General features: G+C 43.2%; 1 protein-coding gene across 1 annotated transcript; it reads right to left on the bottom strand.

Annotated features, from left to right (window-relative positions):
- Window positions 1–4,609: 4,609 nt before the first annotated feature.
- NOBOX (NOBOX oogenesis homeobox) lies at window positions 4,610–21,889 on the bottom strand (the record flags this gene model as incomplete). The annotated part of the gene is made up of 9 exons (XM_082075161.1): window positions 4,610–6,357; window positions 6,949–7,289; window positions 9,127–9,473; window positions 10,001–10,271; window positions 16,290–16,423; window positions 17,358–17,476; window positions 18,037–18,143; window positions 18,562–19,200; window positions 21,844–21,889. The coding sequence occupies 9 exons, from the start codon at window positions 21,887–21,889 to the stop codon at window positions 6,247–6,249; spliced, it is 2,115 nt and encodes a 704-aa protein (XP_081931287.1). The 3' UTR covers window positions 4,610–6,246.
- Between the last annotated feature and the right edge of the window lie 2,096 nt (window positions 21,890–23,985).

A 23,985-nucleotide genomic window follows, 5' to 3' on the forward strand; every position in this document is an offset into this window, starting at 1 on the left:
CCCTATAGGGAGCCAGGGAGATGGGGATTCCCTTTCCATTTCCTCTCTTTGTGTAGCCAAAGTCAAAACAGCATTTAAAATCCATGGAATGACTCAATAAAGCACTTCTGGCAGGGTGGGGAGCCTAGTTTGGAGGAAAAAAAAAAAAGGAGGGTGGGGAGAAAAAAAAGGCAATGCATTTTGCTTTATGATACATTGGCTGCTATTTAGTCATCTGTATACAAAGGCCTTTTCTTCCTGAGCCATTAACGAAATGAATCAGCAGAGAGCGTGCCTCCAGATGCGTTGGGCAGGGTTTCGCCAGAGTCACATCTCGCCTGTACTCCGAGGCTGGGAGGGCTTGTGTTCTTCTGCCACTGTGGGAGCATTACACAAACAGGAAGGTGCTTTTCAAAATGGAAGGTTGATGTAAAAATAAACCATGACTCTTCTGCAGAGAACAGCAAACAGAAATTATGGGAAACGTATTATGGGACAGCCTTTTTTGTTGCAAACAGAGCGAGCGTAAACAACCCAGGCAGCGAAACAGGCTGCCACCCTGTGTAGGATGGTGGGTAGCAGCAGCCTGCAGCTTTTCACACACAGCTCACATTTGTGCAGTCCTAGGGCTGTGGCAGTGACTATGCAAACTTTTGGCTTTCACAGAGTATTTTTGCTGTACTGAACATCTCTCATCAGCTGCGGAAGGTGGAGCTGGTGGGTGTTGGGGCACAGCCCATCATGACAGCCTTGCGAGCTCCCCAGAGATGTGCTCCAGCCACCCCCCCACGCCCATGCAGGAGCGCAGAGCCTGGACTTGGGATGGGGACCCCTTCTCACTACAGGTCTCTGAGTAACCTTTATTTTGATTCCTTCTTCCCTCATAGAGGCTCAGATTTAACCAGTACCCAGAAGCCATTGGCTTACAAGAAGGGCTACCACAGTTCCAGTACAGTTTTGGGCAGATTGAAGTGCTCCTCAGCAAAATGGAAAGATGAGCTCAGAGGACCAGTGTGCAATGCCTCAGCATGCCAACCCCAGCATGAAAATCCAAAAGAGATTAAAAGTGGTGGCTGGAAGCCTCCTGTTTCCCCCTCACCCTTCTATCAGCACAGGCTACCATGAGGCAAATGGGTAACCCAAAGCTCACATTTGCTCTTGAAATGAAAGCTGCAGGGGCACAGCCAGAGGAGATGCCAGGCAGTGGTGGAGCCAGCAGCAGGATGTTGTCTGGACACAAACTCATTTATAAAGAAACAGATTTGTCTGCAGGCTCAGGATTCCCATCACCACCTAAACAGGATCACGCCAAGTGCCCTTTTACATGTTTCTCCTCCCCCTCTTTCTTACTATTCTCTCCCCTTGGTGCTCTCCTTTTTCTCTGACCTTCTCCCACCAAGGTTTCTGCACTCCTCAGAGATTACAGGAGCTCAAAACAAGAGGCTGTCACCTCCCCCTGATCCCCATGTATCACAGCATTTTGATTTTATGACATCTTCTGGAGCTGCATGTGGCACAAGGAAGAGCCTGGGCACTGATGGAGGGTGACCAGCCTCAGCCCGAGCCCCACAAAGGCAGGTGGGACCCCACATGGGAATACGCAAGGCTGCCCAACCCAGTGAGGTGTATTAGGATATAACCTGCTGCCACTTCTCTGAGGCACCTCTTGCTGTGGTATACCCAGAGGAAGGTGGGGGGAAAGACAAAATAAAAATAAAATTAATTTTAAAATAGTAGTAATAAAAAAAATATATTTAAAAACAGACACAAACAAACAACAAGACTGCTTCTCCTCAACCCAGCCTCTCAGGGAAGCTGCTATATGACTTTTCTGTTGAAAGAAACGAAGCAGGCAAGGAGGAAATCACCTTCCCATAAAGAAACGGAGACTGGTTTTCCCCCGCAACACTACACAGGTGCTTCTGCTTGAGCCCTCCCGCTGTAGCACAGAGCGCAGGAAGAGCTGGGCTCCCTCTCTGCCCCAGGACCAGAAGGCAAGGTGGACTCCAGAGATAAACTCTGCAGGTAAAACTGGACACAGCTTTCCCTCTTGTTTGCATTTGCTTGAAATTCCTGAAAAGAAACAGAACTTTGCCCCCTTGTTGTAGGTGCTGTAGGCACAAGAAGTATCCCAAGAGAGTGGCATATAAACCTATGTACAACTGGAACTTTTAAGCTCATGCCTATTTACAGCTGCCTTGCTATAAAATCAAACACTTTTCTGCAGTTTGTTTCTCCAGCAACAACTCTTATCAGGCTGCTGTCACATCCCTGTTCTCTGTGAAGCTGTTGGTTTAATGTTCACTATTTACCAACACTCCTCTGGTGGGATCACACAGACACGGGCATGTGAGGCACTAAAGAAGAGTAAGCAATGTGTCTGGGAGTCCCTCACTGTTGGTTTTGATAACTTAATGCTGTGCATCTCATGCTTTGCAGTCTCATCTGGCAGACTTATCAATTCTGAAGGTATGAGTATTGTTAAGCTAAACGAGGTATCACAGGTGTTTCATGCTTGTCAGCATTTAGCTAAGAAGATGCACGGCATCATCAGATAATGGATTTGGTTTTGATTCTTTTTTTAATGCGTTGTTCTTGTGCCTAGCTCAGCAACATGAAGAAAAATCAATATTTACCATTCAGCAATAGATTATTTTCTCATGCTACTTGTATCAATCTTTTTAATAAGCAATGGAAAAAATATCTTGGGAATTTCAACTGCAAAACCTAATAAATGTTGATATTTCCTAATGTATCTGGCTTTATAGAAACTAAGAAGCCTGTAAGAAAATATTTCTCTTTTTGACTAAAGCAGAACAGTTAGTTCATGAGGTTTTATGTGCTTTCACCCCGTAAACCAGGACTTTTTTTTTTCAAAAAATAACGCCTACTTGCTGGCTAAGGCACACAGGAAAAGGTTAATATGCCAAATTTATTTGTTAATACATGAACTATTTAGGCACAGAAGGCTAACAATGTAATTATGTTAAAAATATGCAATATAGAGAATAGATACCTGTATGGGAGTGTGTGCATGTATGTACTGCTCTGCTGAAGAGCCATGTTTTGGGTAACCAGACAACACCTTACAGTCCCTCTCCTTCTGTGGAAACACACATGCTACAACATCCTCACTTTCATTTCCAGTTTTACAATAAAGGTACTGAATTAGTCCAATAAAAACACACATATCCACAATTTAACCTTCTACCTCATAAAACCTCTTAATTAAGAAAACAAGAACACATTAATACTTGATAACATACACAGCTGTAACAGTTTGCATCAAGTCTGACGTGCTTCAAAATTCTGACTACTTGGCTTGGCTCTTCCAATTACAATTATGATACAGAGGCAAAACAATTCTTAACTTCAGAAGAGGAGTTGCCACAGTCAGAAAGCCATGGCATTTTGAATTTTGATCCTGCTGCCCTAATGAAGTCAGTCTTCTCAGGACTTAACATGCAAAGGAAATACCTAATAAAAGCACACGAGGGCCTAAACCCAAAGTGTCTGTGCAACATGTACCTAATTCACAGAATCACAGAATTGTTGGGGGTGGAAGGGACGTCTGAAGATCTGCTAAAGCAGATTCACCTAGAGCAGATCACACAGGAAATTCCACTAAAAGTAAGTTGCAGTAGGGAGAATGGCACAAGAAGACTGATGAGATTTCAAGATATTAGTACAGCATGTATTGCAGGTGTGAGCCCAAGTGCCTGTGCAGGTGTACCAGAGAGGCTCACACAACCATGCAAGACTCTTCACCTTCATGGGCAGCCTGGCACAGGGCAAAAGGCTGTCACTGCTTCTACCAGCAGGAGCATCAGGCAAAAAAAAAGTCTGTGTACCTGTGGAGCAGGTTAACCTTGGGTTTGCTGCGATGTCCATGGAAACACAGAGGGGTGAATCTGGCCACCTGTGTACTCTGAAGTACCCACCCTTTCCTCCAGCTGTTAACAGTGATATGGAAGAAATGGAGTTCAAAACTTCAAACCAAATTGAACTTGGCAAGTTTAAGGTACAAGCATGTAAATATATCAAGCTGCTCCACTCAAACTATTCCTGGAGAAACCCACATCTTAGCCAAAAGCTTGAACACAAAAGACGTTCCATCTCAGAAATTTGACCATGCTCATTCAATGCCCACAATTTTTGAGACTGTATCATGTAATACTTAGTGATCCTGAATGTCCAAATGACATTTTTATGGGAAGTCTCATGGGCAGAGTATGCAAGCTGGCTGCATGACTGTGCCACCAAACAACACCCAAATGACATACTTCTGAAAAGTCTCTCAAAAAACACCCTATTATTTTTTCCCTTTCTGTAAGAGAAGGGACAGGTAGGGGCAGAGAAGCTGGCATTTTTGTTGTTGCTTTTGTCCTCTTCAGCTCCTGGAAGGGTTGTTTTTGGATCTAGAAAAGATACACAGGCAGCCCTAGCTATGAAGAATTCTGCCATCATCACCACTAATGCTTTTCAGAGCGCACTTGTAATTGCAATGAAAACTCCTATTCACACCTCTTGGAAATATTTGTTTAGGCTCTTCAGCCATGGATGAGCAGAATCAAGTGTGCACTGATGCACACTGCCCATGACTTCTCAGCCTATTACAGACAACAATAAATTTTTGCTTTCAGACATGCTTTAAGAAATGAAAATTCCAAAATCTCTACACCAATCTGTAGATTTGGGATATAAATCTGTCCCTGACTATACTGCTTATGCCTCAGCAGTGTTCGGTCACTGACAGACATCGAAGTGTTTTACAACAGATAGGAGAAAGAAAAGGGAGAGGAGTAGCAGCATTCAACTCCTGCCAGACACTCTTGATAAACAGACTACAGAGAAATACAAACAAAAGACCTGGTAACACTTAATTTCATGAGGTACAAGAGATGCACCCAGATCACTGTAAATAGAAAAATTACTCAGGCCTTGCTCTTGTCCAAAAGGCAGTGAAAAGACTCAGGGTTAAACACAAAAGGTGTCAAAGGAAACACATCTCCAGCTTCCTACAGCACAATGGTTTCTCCTCATAAGGAGACAGCAAGAGCCTGACATGTTTTAGTCACTCATTTAGTCACCCACACATTCAGGTGCTTAAAGCTCATTTGGGAACCACAGTTCCTAGGGACTGCAGCCATTTGTTTATATACCAGAGTAAATATAATGACTTCACTTGAGCACTCTGCTACCACTGCTGAGGGCTGGTTTCAGAGACAAATTGTATCAACTTCCTAGGCTGACAAGCCCAAGTAAAGCAGAAGCCAAGACTATCAAGCCAAGATTGCTAAACTACTTCTGCTAACACTGCAGCGTGATAGTCCCACAGCAACATCTGAGGAATGCAAGAGAAAAGCCACAGTTATGAAACATCCCATCAGATTAAATTTCAACACATCCTAACAGGATGCAGATGTAAATGCAAGACATACCCACCTAAACCATTCACAGCTCCTGTTATCTGAAAAAAATGGTAGAGCTTAACTCCTTCTGAAATAACTGAGCCACCTCAGCAACAAACGGCTGGGTCAGCCCCAGAGATGATGACCAAGTATCTCGAGATGGAGATGGTGATACCCACCAAATATTTAAGTTATCGACTAATTCGTTAAAAAATAAAAATAAAAAAAATAAAAAAAATAAAAAAAGATACCATGCTCAGACATTAGGACTCATCTACAATTCAAACAGGATACTAAAACAATTAATATTAATAGCTGATAGAGAACTGGTTACACTGCTGGCATTTATAGTTTTGCTGCCATTTAGTGTTATAGTTTTATATTGAAATGAATAAAAAGTCAAGGCTAGCAAACACAATGGACTTCCCATGACACTTCTTGCACTATCTAGAGTCCCTAAAATTAAGTGTAGTTGCTGGAGTTCCTCCCTTTGTTTTGCTTATGTCTTATTCTTCCTAGGCTCTCTTCCCACATATTCCAGGATACCAGCCATATCTTCTGACTTTCACATGACCTGAAATTTCCACCTATCCATGGGACTCCAGTGCCTGTATCAGTTCTTCCCTGTCTGTAAGCTCCTCAAGATTAAAATTCAGTAAGAAGAATAAAGTCAGGAGATTTGAAAAAAACAAATAACCAAAAAACCAAAAGCACCCCACCACAGACCAGAAAGTTTTTATTGATTGAAATTTCCTTGCTTCTTTCCTCAGTGGGAAAATAATAACAGCAACAAGAAAAAAATACAAACCAAAAAAAAAGAAACAAAAAAGTGCTTCTGTGGTGAATATTATTATACTCATCTCTTTTTCTCTCTTCTTATTTTGCAGAGTTTAAAACAATAATGTTTCCTCTTCCTTTGCTTTTTTTCCCAAAGTGCAGCATCAGTCATTAGTTTCTTCTTTAACATCTGAAGAACACACAAACAAATCAATAAGAAAACAAGTTCTCACATGACACAGAATAACTTTTTTTTCAAATATTTTATATTTCAAAATTAGACACAGACACCCAAGGAATAATTAAAGCATAAGATACCTTTCAACAAATGTAGAGTAAAATAATTTTGTTTCCAAAATAAAAGTCTGAAAATGGAAATCCAAACAGAAAGCTCTCCCTTCCCCACCTAATTCCCCTCTTCTTGCTCAAGAAGTTCTGCCTTGAAGAGAAGTGTATATGCCTCTGGAAATCTTAGAAATAGTCAGTCCTGGGCAGCCATTCAGCTCACAACAGACCAAGTCAGACAGAGGACAAAATTTTGCCCTCTCTTTTACTGACCTATAAGTCCCCATTTCTAAAACCAGATGAATCTAAGAACTAAATATAGGACAATACGACCCATCTTGGACGGCAACCTAGGAAAAAAAAAAAAGTTCCATTCCCATTCATCCCAGAGTTTTGATCTTGCATTCAGTGGAGCTACTGCTGTCTTTGAAAACTTTATCCCCCTCCTCTCAAAAAAATAAAAACAAAAAAATCATCTGGCCTTGCAGTTACCAACAACAGTCTCTCCTTTCTTGCTGCTACTTTCTACTTCCTGTCTTTTGGCAGGTGATGTCAACTCTGGCTCCGTTTGGAGGTTCTGGTATGAACTCTGGTCTGGTGGTGTGACTTCCTTTTGTTTTCCAGTATGTGGCGCAGATGCCAGCGTTGTTCCATTGGGCACTTGAGGCAAATAGGGAGAGGAGGGCAGGCAAGGTGGCTGAGTGTAGGAAACCTGCTCTGTGAAGTACTGTCCTCCTGCTGTGCTAGAAAATGGCATTCGTGAGCGCAACTGATTGGAGAACGGAGATCCTTGCATGTAGAAATCATTCCAGGGGACAGCTTGATAGGCAGTGGTGCCTGCTAAGGAAAAGGCAAGCAAGAAAGGACAGAATAACGAAAATAAGGAAAGGAGGATTGAAACCGTGTATATGTAAAAATGTGTATGTTGTGCTTAAGAGAGCATGCCTAGTGCAAATACAGTATGAGAGTTATGCCTGAATGGTTACTGTGATATTACACACAAATGTGCAGACATTAGACACAGATGAAGGTTAACTTTGCTGTTTACATTGCAGTGTATTTATCCAGGAGAGCTATTAGGAGGAAAAACTGAAGAAGTTCATAGCATTCTTATAATCTAAAAAGCATTACATCACTTCAAAAGAGATCCTGAGCGTATGCAATGATATTAGAGACAATGCCTCCCCCTCCCCCGCCCCAGTTTTGTTTCCTCCTGGAAGCTTAATCTTCACTTTCATTTATTAAAGCTGGAATCCAGGAAGCAGGAATGGTTTTGAATTAATATCTAGAATTCAATTAAAACGCTCACTTGCTTACATGCTAAAGTAAGAATTATAGGTGTGTCTACACTGACAGATTGGTTCCCCCACCCCCTGGCCCCCACTGCACTTCTGGAAGCCCAGGCCCTGGTCACCCACACTACATAACAGCCATAGGATCCCTTCCTTGAACAGAAGTATGGAATAAGAGACCATCAACTCTGCCTCTGTTCCTTCAACAATCCTCCAACTTTATCAGTCCTAACAAGGCTTGCACCTTTACACATCCCTCTATGCTTGCACAACACACCCCAAGGTATGCAACATACACTTCTGGAATCATGCTACAAAAACATTATTCTGGTGCACTGGGACATAGCTCCTCCGGTACTTCAAACTGAAAAAATACAGACAATAATAATTACGCTTTGCAATCAGAGAGGAGAACCAGGCCAAGTGTGCTAAGTAGCATGGGTGCTGCCAACCCATTCTGGAGAGCATTAGCTATGAACAGTGTGAACATGCACCAGCTCGCACCTATCAGCCTGTGACTCAGACTTCTCTCTCTCACAAGGTCCACAAAACCAGTACAAAAATGGAGCAGCATCTGTAGTGGGGAAACCCTATTCTCTTATGTGATAAGAACAGAGATTTATTTTTTAGACTGTGAGCTCAGTTTAACAAACCTGCCAGCCCAAATAAATAAACTGCAATAGTTTATCTTTCATTTGTACTTGGGCTTGAATGACTTCAAAACATAAATCCCTGACACAAAACAAGGAGACCAACAATGCCATTTTTACCTAATTACTTCGTAGAAAATTATGCTCCAGTGCTTTAATCTAAGCGATGTAGCAATTTCATGTCAGAGGAGGAAAATAGAGAAGCCATAGCCATACTCTGTTGCCCCATCTCTATCTTCTTTTGCACTACCCTAAGACACAAAACATCCTTTCAAAATGGTTTCTGCAGAAGCCCAGCAGGGTTAGAACCCTACTTTCCTTGCTGTTTCCAACTATTCCACTTTCTGTGGCACCTTTTTCACTTTATACCCTTGACCCCCACCCACACACAGTGAAGGTATGTTAGATTGCACAACAGTACACTCCTGAAAAAGTTAGCTCTCCCTTCCAGACAAAACTGTTGCAATACCTGATATATTCACATCATAATACTCTCTGACATGCAGCCTACATAGTTACTTCTGATTCAAATTAATCAGTGAGCACTTCAGAAAAACAGCATACAAGGAAATTAAAATAAAAGATGGGCAGCATATACAGATTTGTGCATGAATATGCTCATCCCTTCTTTCTGTCACAGTCACCAGTAAAACTGCTGCCTACCCTGAATGTTTCAGGGTATTGTTTAGTTACTTCAAAGGAGTGGGATGCCAAAAAATTTCAGAAATTTACCCGAGTTTCCACTTGACTGCTGTAACAAGAGCTGATCCCCCATGTGGTTTTGTATGTAGCCTTGTGTGGGTCCTGCTGCCCCATAGGTTACAACTCCACTGTTACTAGGTAAGGCGAGGAAAGCTGTATGGGGCTCAGTAGGTGGTGGAGGGGAGAAGCGGACACTGGAGGGCACATTGCTGGCCAGGTGACCTGGGAGATGGTAGAACTGAGAGAGCTGGTGCTGCTGGGGATATTGGGGCAGCTGGTAAATTCCACCCTGGCTGCTGTACTGACAGTACATGGTCTCCAGGTTGCCTGCCGACTCCAGGTGCTCAGGGTAATTGCAGGAAACTGGTGAACTCAAACTGCAGAGAGGGAGGAGAGAGGCAATTCTGAGATTAAAGTAAGGTCAACAGCTACAGCAACCCGTGCAACAAACAATTGTTTTGCCTTCCCCTGACAGCTCATCCAACACTGATCTGACTCCAACCCTTCCTCTCAAATGCCAGACTTAGGAGCAACAGAAACCACTCAAGCCAAGTGCTTTCACAGCAGTTTAACAATGTGCACTAGTACGGGTTACCTTTCCTTCAGTTCTTCCCACATCACAAAGCACATCCACCCTCTCTCAAGGATTTCTTGTCACTGTGCTTCTGAATCCACTTTCACTTGACAGGCATGCAATCCTGAAAGCACTCCAATTAAAGGTTGATGCCCTGTCCCACTATGCACATTATATGGTTTTCCATATTCCATTTAGAGGACGTTCTCACTCCCACGTCTAACTTCTCATTTATGCTCCCACCTATTTCCTTGTCCCATGTCCCACCTTCGCTCCTCCCAGAGTTCACTATTTTCATCTCCTTCAAAAGACAAACTCATCTGGTCCTACCTTTGATTCTGGATGCTGTAAGTGAAGGCCTCCCTGGAGCCATTCTCCTGGCTGGACAAGCTGCATTCACTGTTGGGAGTGTCCAGCATCAAGGGAACAATATGATTCTGGGGGCTGAAGGACAGTTTGAGAGAAAGACTGGCTCTGCGGATGGGTGGAGGGCTGGGAAGACTAGGAAAGCACTCCGTGGTGCTGGAACTGAAGTTGAGCTGTGGCAACACCTTTGTTGGAACTGCTTCAGAAGATGCCACCATTCCTGCTGCTGAAGATACTGTGAATTAAGAAAAAAAAAAAAGAGAGACTGTCAGAGGGTCATAGTATGCTGTCACACCAAAAATTAAAAGGAGCAAGCAGAGAGAATGACAAGAATGGCAGAACAAAAAAGCAAGATGCCAGTGAGGGTGGAGGTCAACTGATAGGAATAAAAGTAAATAAATACCAGCATTGCTGCTGGGAAGCCAAAGGGAGCAGTAGCAAGCTCTCTGGAACAGAGGATGATGTTTATTGGTTAAATAAAATTACCTTCATGATTTCAGTTTCTGCACACTGGATTTATTCAGCTCTCAAGAAGGCAGCCAAATGAAGCAAAGTACCTCCTGGAAAAAAGCCAGGAACAATCCCCCAGCCATCTTCCATCTCTACTGTTCTCTGGGAAGAGTGTGCTGCACAGATTACCCTTTTGAAAAATTTAACTGTGGTCTGAAATATCCAAAAATGTGCCTTAAGAGATCCACTGACTAGGCCATTTTTTAACCAAATTTTCAGTCCTGGTTTGGCCTCTGCTGAGTCATGCCAATTAAAAAAAAAATAATAAAAAAAGCAGAGATATAAGCTGAAGGGCCTTGGGAAGAAGAAGCTGGGAAATTGGAAAAGAAAACCAACACCATTTGGTTGCTGGAATCTTGTTTGGTGACCTGTCTCCTCAGTCACTGCTGGAAAAGGAGAGAGGAACAGCTTTCTACAGAACAGCCTCTGTGGAAAGATTACAATATAGGAAATGTAAAGGTCAGAATCATATATGCTGGTGATGCAGAGTAACAAATATATACAAAAGTCCAAGAAGCTCGCACGTGGTACAAGAGAACAAGATTCTCTTTTGTTATGACAAATAGCACATGATTTCTCTCTTGAGACGTGTAACCATCAGGTGTGTATGACACAATTTGTAATGATCTTTCAAGTCTAACCAGGCTGAACCAGCACAAGGATGAGGCGGTGATGAGAACAGATCACTGACTGTTCAGGTAAAGTTGGTCTGCTCCCACACACTGTAAAGCATTCAGGGAAAGTGAGTAGCACAGGTAGTTCCCAGCTGTACTTCACCCTTGCAGGCACACAGAGTAACACCAAATGCACTCCACTAGGTGTAAATCAGAGGCCTTAAATGGAAAACTTAAACATGAAGCTGCCACAGCAAGTGTGAGGTACCTTTAGAGAATTTTGGTATGCATGCCCAGAGAGCTGATAAAGAGACTCCATTTCAACACTTTGCAGCACCATTTCTCAGATTCCCCAGTGTGCTGTTCAATTGTGCCTATCTTATTGCATCTTCCCACATTCAATTTTTTTTCAGCCTCTGCAAATGGAAGGAGGGAGTCCTGATATTTCACTGAAAACTTGAATAGCCCGGATTTTGGGCTTGTTTAGAAAACTACAGCAAAATCTAGGATGGCATCTCTAAATCATTCATACCCCAGGCAATTCTCAGTGGTTGATTTTCTTCTATTCAGACATGCTACTTCTCCATGTCAGACAGCGCCTATGATGTACCTGTCACATTCCTGGGTTTGGACACAGCACAGATCTAGTGCCACACAACAAAGCATGACTCAACACTCAGTTTCCTCACAAGTAAAAATGGTTTAGCCAGAAACTAAGCTGAAGATCTCTTCTGATTTTTTTTTTTAAACTTAATTTACACTGGTTTTCCTAATCATTCTGTCACAGAATGTAGCAGTTCACACAAACATTATGAAGCAGCAGCCACGTGGGGCATGACTTACCTGAAAAACAGTCTTACAGCCAAATAAAGCTTCAGTTCAATGACAGTAGGCTGAGCTATTCTGCAGATGGCCTTAGTCTTGTTCAGCATGAATACAAGCACTGTTAACAACATAGCCCAAGAAATCACTTCTAAGCCTACTTTCACACCTACTAAGAATTAAGTTCTGTTTTTTGAAATCCTTGCAACCCTTGGTGCAGACAAATCTTTGTGTATAGTGGCAATAGGACCCTCAGGCAAGAAGATCATGAAGAGAGCACACTTGGCCTCCAAAGGGCTGGTTCAGCCTTTTCTGAAGTTTCCTCTACTTCTCAGTCCTTTCAAAGACTGACACTGAATTTGTGTCTTCTGAATGAAGTCACAAATGCATTGAGAATAAACAATTCCCAGAGAAGTAGTATCTGCTAAATCTGACACTATATTTACAGAAGATTCCAGCATCTTGTTCAGTAATGAATTCTGGCCACTGACAAGGGATAATACTTATATTTTACAACTATGTTGCTCTTCCTGACACTGATGTAGAGATTGATACCATCAGAAAGCTTTCCAGTGAACATGGGAAAGCAACGGTAGGATTTTCTTGTCTATTACTGCCACTATTTCTGGGTTTTCAGTCCATGAAACGATCTTGGGAATTTTTGGAGAACAACTTAATAATTCACAGATTCAGATGTCTGAACTAGTCCTGGTGCTATGCTTGTCTTAACCCAAGAATGTCTATTCTAAGTCTTCAGTTACACAGCTGTCTTCCCACTACCATAGCTGCTTCCTCAACATCCTAGCAGAGTTAAGAGACCTATTCTTCAATGTAAATAGCTTCCAGTGAATGGGTCTTAAATTAACAAAAATGGATGTGTACATTTCTGTTGGGATGACTGTGAGTTCACTCTTTTACCAGTCTTGAAGGAGACTGTGGCTTATTATAGAGGGGTGTCCACGAACTTACAACAGGGCATGGTTTCAACTGTGAAAACATGGTTTCCAAATGTTCTAGGAAGCTGCTTTCACTATTGTCAGCAGACCAGATCACATGTACAGTATTTGTTACCTGAGTGACACCTATCTGCACTGGAGCCCTTCCTCTTGACATCAGCCATACATTACTTCCTTAGTCAAGCACTTATTATGTTGACTCCAAAAGGCTTTGGCAGGAGAAGCCTGCAATGATTCAGGCAGTTAACTATGCAGTTGCTTGCAGGCTGTTTGGAGGGCTGGAGACCATGACTGTAACTGCTTAACAAGCCCAGTGCTGTGCACAATACAGCTGATGTTGTTTACAGGCTGAGCAACCAGTCTAACTTCAGATGGTCTACTTGCGAGGGCTGCATTCTCCAGCACCAAATCAATCAGCAAAACGTTCTATTACTATCAGTATCTACATCATACACTACCCAATCCAGTTTCTTTTAATGAAATGTCTGTGTAATTACAGCATTTACTGGAGCATTAGAGGCTATCACAAAGCTTTTCATAGCTACATCCTCTTCTTGAAATTATGAAGAAAAACATTTCTCTTGTAAATGATATCTTGAAATTGTACAAAATATGAATCAAACTTAGGAGCAATGACATTTTTTTTAATGGACTGAAGATCAGTAAACCAACTTCAGTCTCTACCTGCATTGCTTTGAGATTTGTGCCAGTCTGATCCTCTTCAGGATTTTCAGTAAGCCAGAACCTACCACATGTTTACAAGGTATGACTCTTGCTTGCCATGTCAGCTACACATCATCAGCTTTAAAATAATTTGTTCAAAAGCCAGAATTCTATAAGTGAAATCATTAGAGCCTGTCATTTATTTGCTGATTTTTGACAGATCATATCCAACTTCATCCAATTGCTCCCAAGACTTTCCTTACAATCCCACCTCTGCCACTGAGTCATCATCTTGCTGTTTGTCTAAGAGCTACCAGCATAGGCTGAGCTCCTGACATGTGTCCTCAGTAAGACAGCCACATGAAACAAAATATTTCCTGCAAAAGCACCAGTGGGGCAGAAAAATCTCCTCCCAAAACACAGAGGCACAGAAAGTAAGTTTTCTTTCTAAAGGGTCAAATCTAAAGAAAACATAAGCCAACATTAAGTCAATGAGTCACAGATATATACCCGTAAGAAATCTCAGAAAACCAAGAAAAACTTCAGGTAACTACAAGTTTTTAAAAAACCCTCCATTAATTAAAAGGGATATATCTGTCTAGCAAAAGTAGTAAGAAACGAATTCTAAGATCAGAGCAAGCTGAAGACTGACTTTCTGAAACACAAAAGGCTCTTATGGCAAGTAGTGTGGCTAACAGCAAAATCAGAAGCCATAAGACAGTCAGAACTACTAGCAAGGGCAAGGAAAAACAACGGAAAAGGCAGTGCTGAACACTCTCCAAACATGCCAGGTAACAGATCGTACTGTTCTCATGCACTTAGGTCATTTGCTTGTCCTGATCACACTGCTACCAAGGAAAGCACCTGAACAGCCACTCCATTAGGCCATGATCTCTGGGTACAAGTGCACCATTATGGACAGGTCAGAAATTAATTTGTTGAAACCTACCATAAGCTGTTTTCCTCAAGGACCACTTCTACTAAGCAATTGTTTTTGCCTTGCAAATTGACAACCTTTTTTATTCATTTGTTCCCTCTTTTATTTTGCTTCTGTTACTCTTGAAAAGTCTGCCTGTGCAAAGCATGTTTCATTCCCCATGGCTGTGTTATCCTGCATCTAGTAAGGTAAGAATGCAACTGAAACTTTTCATGTAATTGAGCCCTGCAGATCTCTGCTCTATGAGGACTCTCCACAACTGTTAACAGTCTTTTCCCCTCAGAGGGAACACTACCTTAGGTCTCTACTCTGCCCAGGCACCAATTCTCCCATGAGTTATAGGAACGTAATTTTTTAGACTTCCACCTTCCATCAAATTTGATTAAACAAACTTGGAGGGCAGGGTGGGTTTCATAAACAAAAGTGTGTGTGGCTTATTGCACAAATCACATTCCCTCCTTCCCTCAGGAAACCAGGTTAAAAACCAATCACAAAACCTCCTGGTTTGTGTGCATTAGCAACGCATGCCTCTTTTCTGAAAAGTGATTTAGAAAAGGTACCAAAAAAGTACCTTTTCTTCAAGCTGATCTGTATCTGGAAAGTGCTTACCAGCCTCAGATGACACAAATAGATTTCATTACTTCTTGTCCAGCATGGTTTAAAGAGAACAAAGGGAAGCTTGTTCCCTCACACAGATCTAGCAGAATGAAGTACATTCTCATCTTCACACATCCATAACAGAACTGCCCTTAATATTGACAACCCTATATATCTAGAATACAATGAGGGAGCAGAAATGATGGCATGAAATTCAGGAATGAATTACACTGGGAAGCAGGAAAATATGCGCAACAGTACCACATGTCAGCACATCTATTGCTTGGTGTATCCGTCCCTAAGGAAATAATGAAGACCTGATCACTTTGCAAATATTTTCAAGTTGTGCCAACATATATCAGAAATGCTTTAGGAAACATTCCTGACTCTAGGGAATGCTCTGATACTCCACACATGAGTACACAATTGCACAAATCCTCTGTCTTAGTCTGTCATTGAAGTCTAAAATGCAGCTCAGGTAGAAAACTGGTCAAACAGCACACCCCACTGACTTTCCACAACACTGCAACAGCAACTAAATTAAGCCATATGTTTAAGAGCTCAACTAGTCTCACTCCCTCGAGGTCTTGCACAGAATGGAAAATTGTACTGGTTGGAGAAGTCAAGGAGCCTCATTTGGAGATTTAAAGGTATAGAGTACTTGAGGAAGGCTGTACAACCCCAACAGTTTATGCAACACACCTTCCTCACACAGCTCACTTGATCACAGGCTGTAGCCAGAATGTTACAGTCTAAACCAGAATATCAGATGTGTGTATCTGCCATGAAGAGCATAATAACCAGAATAATACTTTCATCATCATTCAGAGAAGCAGTACCCGTATCAAACAGCTACTACAGAAGAATGGCCTGAACATGTATCCTTACAAAGTCACATTCAGAATTCCTTGCCGGCTTGTGTCAGAACACAAATAAGGACTGCAAATTTGGCACTAGCGTTAGCGTGGAGGCACCACTGTGCTGCTACACAGCTGGCAGACACTCAATTAGCAGACAGCTGTTCAACCGGGTGTCACTTTTTGGACTAATGGTGTAGGGCTCTCAAAGGACCTTCCCTAAAGTGTTGGTGACCTTTCAGCAGCACCACCTAATGCTTCAGCTACGCAAAATACTTGTGTTGATAGGGGTCTCACCTGAGGAGGAGGCAAGTGGTGCAGGATGTCCACTGAGCAGGCGGGAGTAGTTCCCAGCTGTAGTGTCTATACTCAACATGGAAGACTGGTCATGAGCCATGCCAGGCAATGGAGGCATGGGCAGAAGAGGTGCCCTGAAGATACACATAAAGGCTATGAGCATGGACCAGAGGACAAGACATTATGACAAAGTGTACATTCTTCTAAGCATCCTACAATGAGCAAATCCTAGATTACTATCAGGTGGAAAGGGAAAGTGTTGGCTGACTTATGAGTGCAAGAAGGAACAGCGCAAGGGATGCTGTATCCACAGAATTTGGGAAAGCAGCCCCAGGTCACTAGTGTGGAAAGGACAGGCAGCAGGGACAGTGCAATGAAATCAGTCAGGTGGTCTCCAATCTTTCACTTAATTTTTCTCTTTTCATTACATTTTCTTCACAGGAAGACTCTTGCTCCAGACTGCCATTAACACCTCCCTCCAGAGACTTATTTCTTCCCTCCTTCCATCACTCCCCCTTGAAAGACCATCTCTCCTCTCACATACTCCCTTCCCTACCCCTCCCAATAAATGTCCCCTGCTCAGCTGTGAAAGTTGGTAGCTTGTATTTCTTCAATGAAGCCCATGACTTTGTAAAACTGATCTAAACAAGCAGCATTTCCATAACCAAGTGAAAAATCCATAGACATGGAAAGCGATGGTGGGAGAAGGACTGGGATAAAAGAATTCCCAAATGCACACAACGCACTGGGCCAACACATTCACAGAAACGATAGATGAAGGGGTGATTCTACAGATCTTGTATCTTATCCCCTGCTCTCTACATGACTTCAGCAAGAGGGATTTCAACAGTTTTATTTCAAAACAGGGCTACAGATTAATCAAAAGTCCTCTTAAGAGGGCCCACTACCCCACTACAATTTGCTCAGAAGTCTGTCAGGCTGGAGAATACAAAGGACAAGCTACTGACGTACGACTCAATGGGCAGCTCTCCATACGTTAAACGTAAAGGGGAAATGGCAAAGATTTAATGCATTAGTGTGGACAAATGAAAAAACAAAGTCCCTCACCCATAATCATCTGATCCAAAAGGGACTGACAGAGCTGATGATGTTGGACATTTTTTGTTGACTTTCACACCCAACTTCTCTGATTTTCGCCACTTTGCCCTGCGATTCTGAAACCAGACCTGATAAATGGAAATAAAGGATACATTCAGAAAGGAAACCATCTACACATGGAGACACAGGTAATGAATCAGCAATGACTGCCTTCACACACCACCAGGTGAGGCCAGAAACCTTTCTTCCAGAGAAAAAAAGACCCTCATTAAATGTTTCTTCCGAAGAATCTGCAAGATTCATTGCAATCAGAAAGAGAACAGCAGAAAGATATCCCCAAACACCAGTTTTCTTTGCTGCCCACAATCTGCAAGATACAGAGATTAACTCAAATCTCTTTAGCCCCTTCACCTACCCATTATGTGTCTCACCTTAGGACATGGGAAGAGATGGAGTACGCAACTGCAGACTCCACCGCTGTTTTGGACAGGGTATCTGGTTGTGCAGTGTCCAGCCCTGCAAGCTCTCTTCTTTCTCTTGTCACCAGTGGCAGGTGCAATCTCTATCCTGTTACTCATGAGCTTCTCTTTTCTTCCTACCCAGGCTCCTCCTCCCTACCCCAGTCCCTTTCCCTGTCGATTTTCTGCACAGAACCCACAGCCAGCACTGTTACCCACACAGGCGTTACCATGATACGCTGTGGTGTTACACCAACCACGGCAGCAATCTCCTTCCTCTTCTCATTGTCGGGGTAGTGGTCTTCTTGGAACATCTTCTCCAACTCTTCTAGCTGCTCTAGAGATGATGCATTGTTCAAAGAGAGATGGGGAGTATTTGATAAGAAAATAAAATTAAAAAAAAAAACAACACACACACATGAAGAAACAAGACAGGGGAACACAAAACAGAGCATTTCTACTACACTTAGAAATACACAAACAACATGAAAGACTTTTTTAAAAGTAAATCACAAAAAATAAATGAAATTCTTCTTCCACAGTAAAACAAAAAGATTCACTATCAATATTTCAAATATGAGGCACTCGGCAACCTTTAAATGAAGTTTTCACACTTCTAATAGCATAGAATGCATTGAAACACCAGTGAGAGCAGATTAGCACCTCCATGCTGTGCCTGCAGTATGGTGAAGGAAACACCAGTGCTATTGGCACTAGAAGTGCCACTGTCTGCCAGTGAGTTCCCCGTTATTTACCTGCACTATAGAAGGTGCGCGACTTCTTCCTAACCGATGGTAGAATATCTGGATTCTCAAGTAACTCTTTTCTTCCCTTGGCCCCATCATGGCTAATTCCAGATTCCAGGACAGAAGACACCTTGTAGGATTGCTGAGCTGCAGTGTTGGCTGAAGTACCTTGGGATGATCTGTGAATAGCTGGGCCAAAGACATGTTGCCTAGAGAGGTCCCCAGGGACTCCACTAGATGCTTTCTCAGCACACATTCCACTTCTGCCATTACTTTTTTTCTTCTGTGCCTCCTTTTCAATCCCATCAGAGTAACAACTCTCACACTGTTCATGTAACCCTGACTGACTCGTGGATTCCTGTGCAAATTCAACGCCAGAAAGTGGGAGCACAGCCTTCACATCACCAAGGAAATTTGGCAGCCTCCCACACACGGAAGCAAGGTCAAGCTGGCTGTCAAGGGCTGCTGAGCCTTGCGAAGTTGACCCAGTTGCCTGCAGGGTGCAATATCTTCCATCTTCCTCCACCAAAGCTGTGCTTCGGAATGCAGATAACACACTGCTCCCTGTACCGTGCCCACCGACAGCATCAGCATCTACCACGAAGTGCTCAGTATTCAGCAATGTATCCTCCTTCTTGTCCTGGAGCTCTGCAAGGAAAACATGAAAAACAACACACACACACCCCCAATCCTACATGCACATTGTCTAAGCCAGAAGTGCCTGGATGGCACGAGAAAGAGGGTGTTCCTGGATAGGAAGTTTCAGTTACAGGAAGGAGAAAACACAACACAATGAAACCCAACACTGGAAAGAACTACAGAGTTCAACATAAAGACTGTCACCGGGGCACAGCATTGCTAGGAAAGCAACAGCAAAGAACGTGGTATGGTCAGTATGGAGATATTCAAACATCTGAGATGAGAAAAGCCTCATTTTGAGAGTGAAGATGCCCACAAAAAAAAAAATACAACTGTAAACTACAGGAAGAATTTATTTCAGACACAGAGAATAAAGAGACAGTTGTGTATTACAAATACAGTAGTGGGAAAGCAGCAGCAGGGATAACAAAGATCCTTGGAATAAGGAGCAGAACAAAAATCAGTGACTTATCAAGACACTGTTACCTCATTAAAAAGAGTAAAAGAAAAATACAAGGAAAATTCTGATATACTGTGTCAGCAGTGATTATCTGAAAAATGACATCACTTTTTGATTTATAGAGGTTTCTGTTCCTATCATATTCAAGCTGACCAAGCAAAGAAAATGCACAAACTTCAAACAACTGCCTTAAGTTAGTTTTCTGCAGCTTCAGCCACAACACTTACGAATAACAGCCTTACAAAATAGGTAATGAAATAGCTGGTTGAGGACAAAAGTGGGTTAAGAAGTCTGATCAAGTTTAACAAAAAGCACAAACTACATTACACTAAGAGAAACTGAATAGCAAAAGACAGGTCAGAAAGAATACAGCAAGAGAAATAATTAAAATAGGCAACAGAATAATAAAGCAGCATTATACTTTGCCAGATGAGATATGCATTTCCAAAACAGGAAAACTCACCGATTATCTCAAATGTGTGATTGTGTGTGATTTCTGCTACTGACAAAACAAACAAACAAAATAGAAAATTGGAAAAAAAAACAACCAAACAAAAAAACAACACAAACCAAAACTGACTATTTCTTAAGAATAGAAAGCAGACTAATGAAACCAAAACCATACATCTGACTCTGTTTGGAAAGAGGAAAGTTTGAGCAGACTGTTGGTAGCATTTCAGTTTCATGTGCCTACAGAGAAATGTGGTTGTTTAACTTAGGGAGGAAAAAAAGATATAAAATAATTTAATATCATTCTGTCCTACTTTTGCTATATATTAGTGCAATGACAAAATGAAGGACTTGCTTTCTGCCTCAATGTTTCTTCCTTAAACAATTGTTAATCAAGAAGGAACCCCACACCATCATTTAGATGGAAGAATCTTCATGGAAGTACAAGGGGACGCCAGGCTGCTTCCAAGACCTTCTAATTTGCTTTTTACAGGATTAAGAGAACCAAATTAGTTGCAGAAGAAAGAGACAGAAGCAGGAAGCTATGCAACTATAATGATAATATGATCTTGTTAAGAAGCAACAGTTTCCACTGCTGTCAAATGAGATAAAATATCCTGATAGGGAGGGTCAAGAACTGAGCAAAGCAGAAGCTGACTCTATATAATTCCTTCTTGCACCTTCCTCCTTGCTGACTCTGAGCTCTTCTTGCTCATTATGTGAAAAAGCTAATATTTTCATGTGTCATCCTTTCTATCTGCAGAGAAAGAGATTGACACCTGCGAGTTTTTTATCATTTATAGGCATATTCCTGCAAGAAAATGTAATTTGCTGTCTCTGTTTCTAAAACCTATACCAAAGGCCTGACAACAACTTGGGATTGCCAAAGAAAAGACCTGAAACGAAAAAGAAGTTAAGAGGGAAAGACAGGTCTTTGTAGTAATGACCAGGGAGTTACAAACCCACTCCTTTCTCCCATCATTCATATAACAAAGGACCAAACTGTGCATTACTTTATCACACTTTTAGAAAAAATAACCTTAAATAGAAAGGATTTTAACTGACTGGAACATCATACATATAGAGTCAGTCTGGAACACACAAGCAAGCAGCAAAGTCCTCATTTTCGTTTCCTCACAGCTGCCTCCTTAGACATTTACTGGAACAAGGTAACCACTTGCACAGTAGCACCAAGATTTTTAAGGTTGTTCTGAGCATTTGGTACAAAGCAACCTGAACACACGCACAAGGAGAAACATCAGCTTCACAGGTCCACCCATGCAAGCTCAGAAAAGAAGGAGGAAAACCAGACAGTGGGTGAAGGTGGCAAAGTGCCAGCAGCCTAGAAGCCTAGAGGCAGCAGGAACCCCTCAGTGTGACACAAAGGGAAGCCCATCTGCCTCCAACCCTCATGCCAGATGGCCAGGCACTTTCATAATCCAGGTGACTTAAGGGCCATGCAGGCACTGAGCCAAGCAGGAGCCCATTGACCAAAAACCTGCCAAGGCACCCCAGGCAAAACAGCAGGTTCCCCACAGGCCCAAGACACCGCCGGGCCACCTGCCCGAGGCAACGAGGGAGACAAGGACTAATGGCTGCCACAGCCCGCAGGGCAGACCCGCCGCACAGGTCGGGGCGACCAGAGTCGTTATCCTCCACGGGGGCTGCTCATTAGGCTCATTGCCGGGTGCCTCCTCTCCGGCGATTAATGAGAGCCGATGCTCCAGCCCCACGGCCCTTACCCGGCGCTTCGGGCACCCGCTCCTCCTCCTCGCCCGCCCCGTCCATGCCGGCTCGGCGGCGACGCGTCCGACCCGGCCGGGTTAATGTCCCGCCCGGCGTCGAACCCAGCGCGGGCTGCAGCCGCGGCCGGCTCATCAAGGACACCTGGGCCGCCAGCGAACCCCGGCGTAGAGCGGGGCCGAGGCTGCCTGACCAACCTACCTACCCCGGCCGCCCGGGCAGGCGGGGAGCGGCAGAGACGGGCTCCCCCAGCAGCCGCAGGTAGCGGTCCCACAGCCCCGGGAGCCCCGCAGCCGTGGCGGAGCAGGAACGGTGACTGGGTGGTCCCGCTGCCCAGGTTCCCTTTACCCCCTCAGGGGTCCCAGCTGGGAGCAGCCATCTCCTGCGGGGCGTGCAGGCACCTTTCCTGCCCCGCAGCGCAGATGTGGGAGGCTAGAGAGCCGGTCTCTGAGAGGGAAGAAATCTGGCACCCACCATAAGGTGCAGAAATGCTTTTGGCACATCTGAGGACACCTGACAGACGGTGCTTCTTGAGCTCCCATGAGGAGTGGGGTTAAATACCGCTAACAGCACGCCTTTAGAAACCCAGGTGTTACCAAACAGGAGTGTGTGGTATGACTCAGATGAACTCTGTTATCTTTCTTGTGGGGAAGACACACTCTTTTTTTTTTTTTTCATGTGCTGTGGCTGTAGTTTTTTGGCAGTGCTTCTGATTCTCTATAAACTAGTAGTTTCAGGTAATAAATGGCACTTCTTGGCTTTTAGGTGCTGTAATTTTGCATCCTTGCAATACTCAAAATTCTTGGAAAAAACAAGGCTCCTAAGACAATGATACCAGGCAATTAGACCTCTCGCCCTATGACAACTATTGTCATCTGCTCAGGTAACATTTAAAACAGCTTTGGGTACTACAGGTGACTACTTTGCAGGTGACTACAGGAGATGAAGGGCAGGAGTGAACCAAGCCTGACTTTTCTGACTTCTTTCTTGTATACAGTTGATGGGGAGACCTGTGGTGCAACTTAAGTCACACGAGTTGCAGACATCAAGCTCTCTGCTCTTGCATCCTCTGTGTACAGCTTTTCTAACCACTGAGTGAAGTGCAGCTGGCTCCAAATATAGAATCATAGAATCATTTTGGTTAGAAGAGACCATTAAGATCATTGAGTCCAGCCATAACCTAACTCTGGCACTAAATCATGTCCGTAAGAGCCTCATCCACACATTTTTTAAACACCTCTAGGGATGGTGATTCCAGGACTTCCCTGGGCAGCCTGTTCTATTGCTTGACAAGCCTTTCTGTGAAGAAATGTTTCCTAATATCCAATCTGAACCTTACATGCTGCAATTTGAGGCCATTGCCTCTTATTCTGTTGCTTGTTACTTGGGAGGTGAGACCAACACCCTCCATGCTACAACCTCCTTTCAGGTAGTTGTAGACAGTGATATGGTCTCCCCTCAGCCTCCTTTTCTCCAGGCTAAACAGCCCCAGTTCCCCCAGCTGCTTCTCATCAGACTTGTGCTCCAGGCCCCTCACCAGCCTCATCTGCAAACAGACACAACAATGTTTGCTTGAAGAATGTGATTTGCTTAATTGTGTTCTGCTGCACCAAGAGAGAACATTCTTCATCCTTATTTTGGTTCTTGGCTCAGCATCTCACTGCTGGCATGGTACCATTGTCCTACTGTCATTTCTGCAAATACCCAGTCTTCGTTTCAAGGTTTCCATCCAAGGTCCTGCTTCTGCAGCTGCTTTCACCTGAGAGTAGTTTCATTATGTTAAATGAGTGTCACCTGAAACATGAGCCAGCATTTTGGAGACAGTATAATTAGAATGACAGTGCACCTGGTTCCGTGACCAAATGCAAGATGCTCTGGCTGGAATGTTATTGATGCTAAAATGCATTCAGCTGACAAAGCAGGGGTTCAATACGTGATAATAGTGCAAAGGCAAAAATCACTGCCTGCTTTATAGGTTCCTGCTTCTGAGCAAGGTTGTGTTTAATTACTGAACTCTAGTCCTAATGTCAGCTTTTTCTAGAATTGTGAAAGGGAGTAAGAACTGTGGAGAATGCTTTCATTTATTTTCCTCTAGGAGGGACCAACACAGGTCTCCAGGGCTGTGAGGTTTGGGGACGAGG

The sequence above is a fragment of the Streptopelia decaocto genome, assembly GCF_964273445.1.
Source record: "Streptopelia decaocto genome assembly, chromosome: 1".
NCBI lineage: Eukaryota > Metazoa > Chordata > Aves > Columbiformes > Columbidae > Streptopelia > Streptopelia decaocto.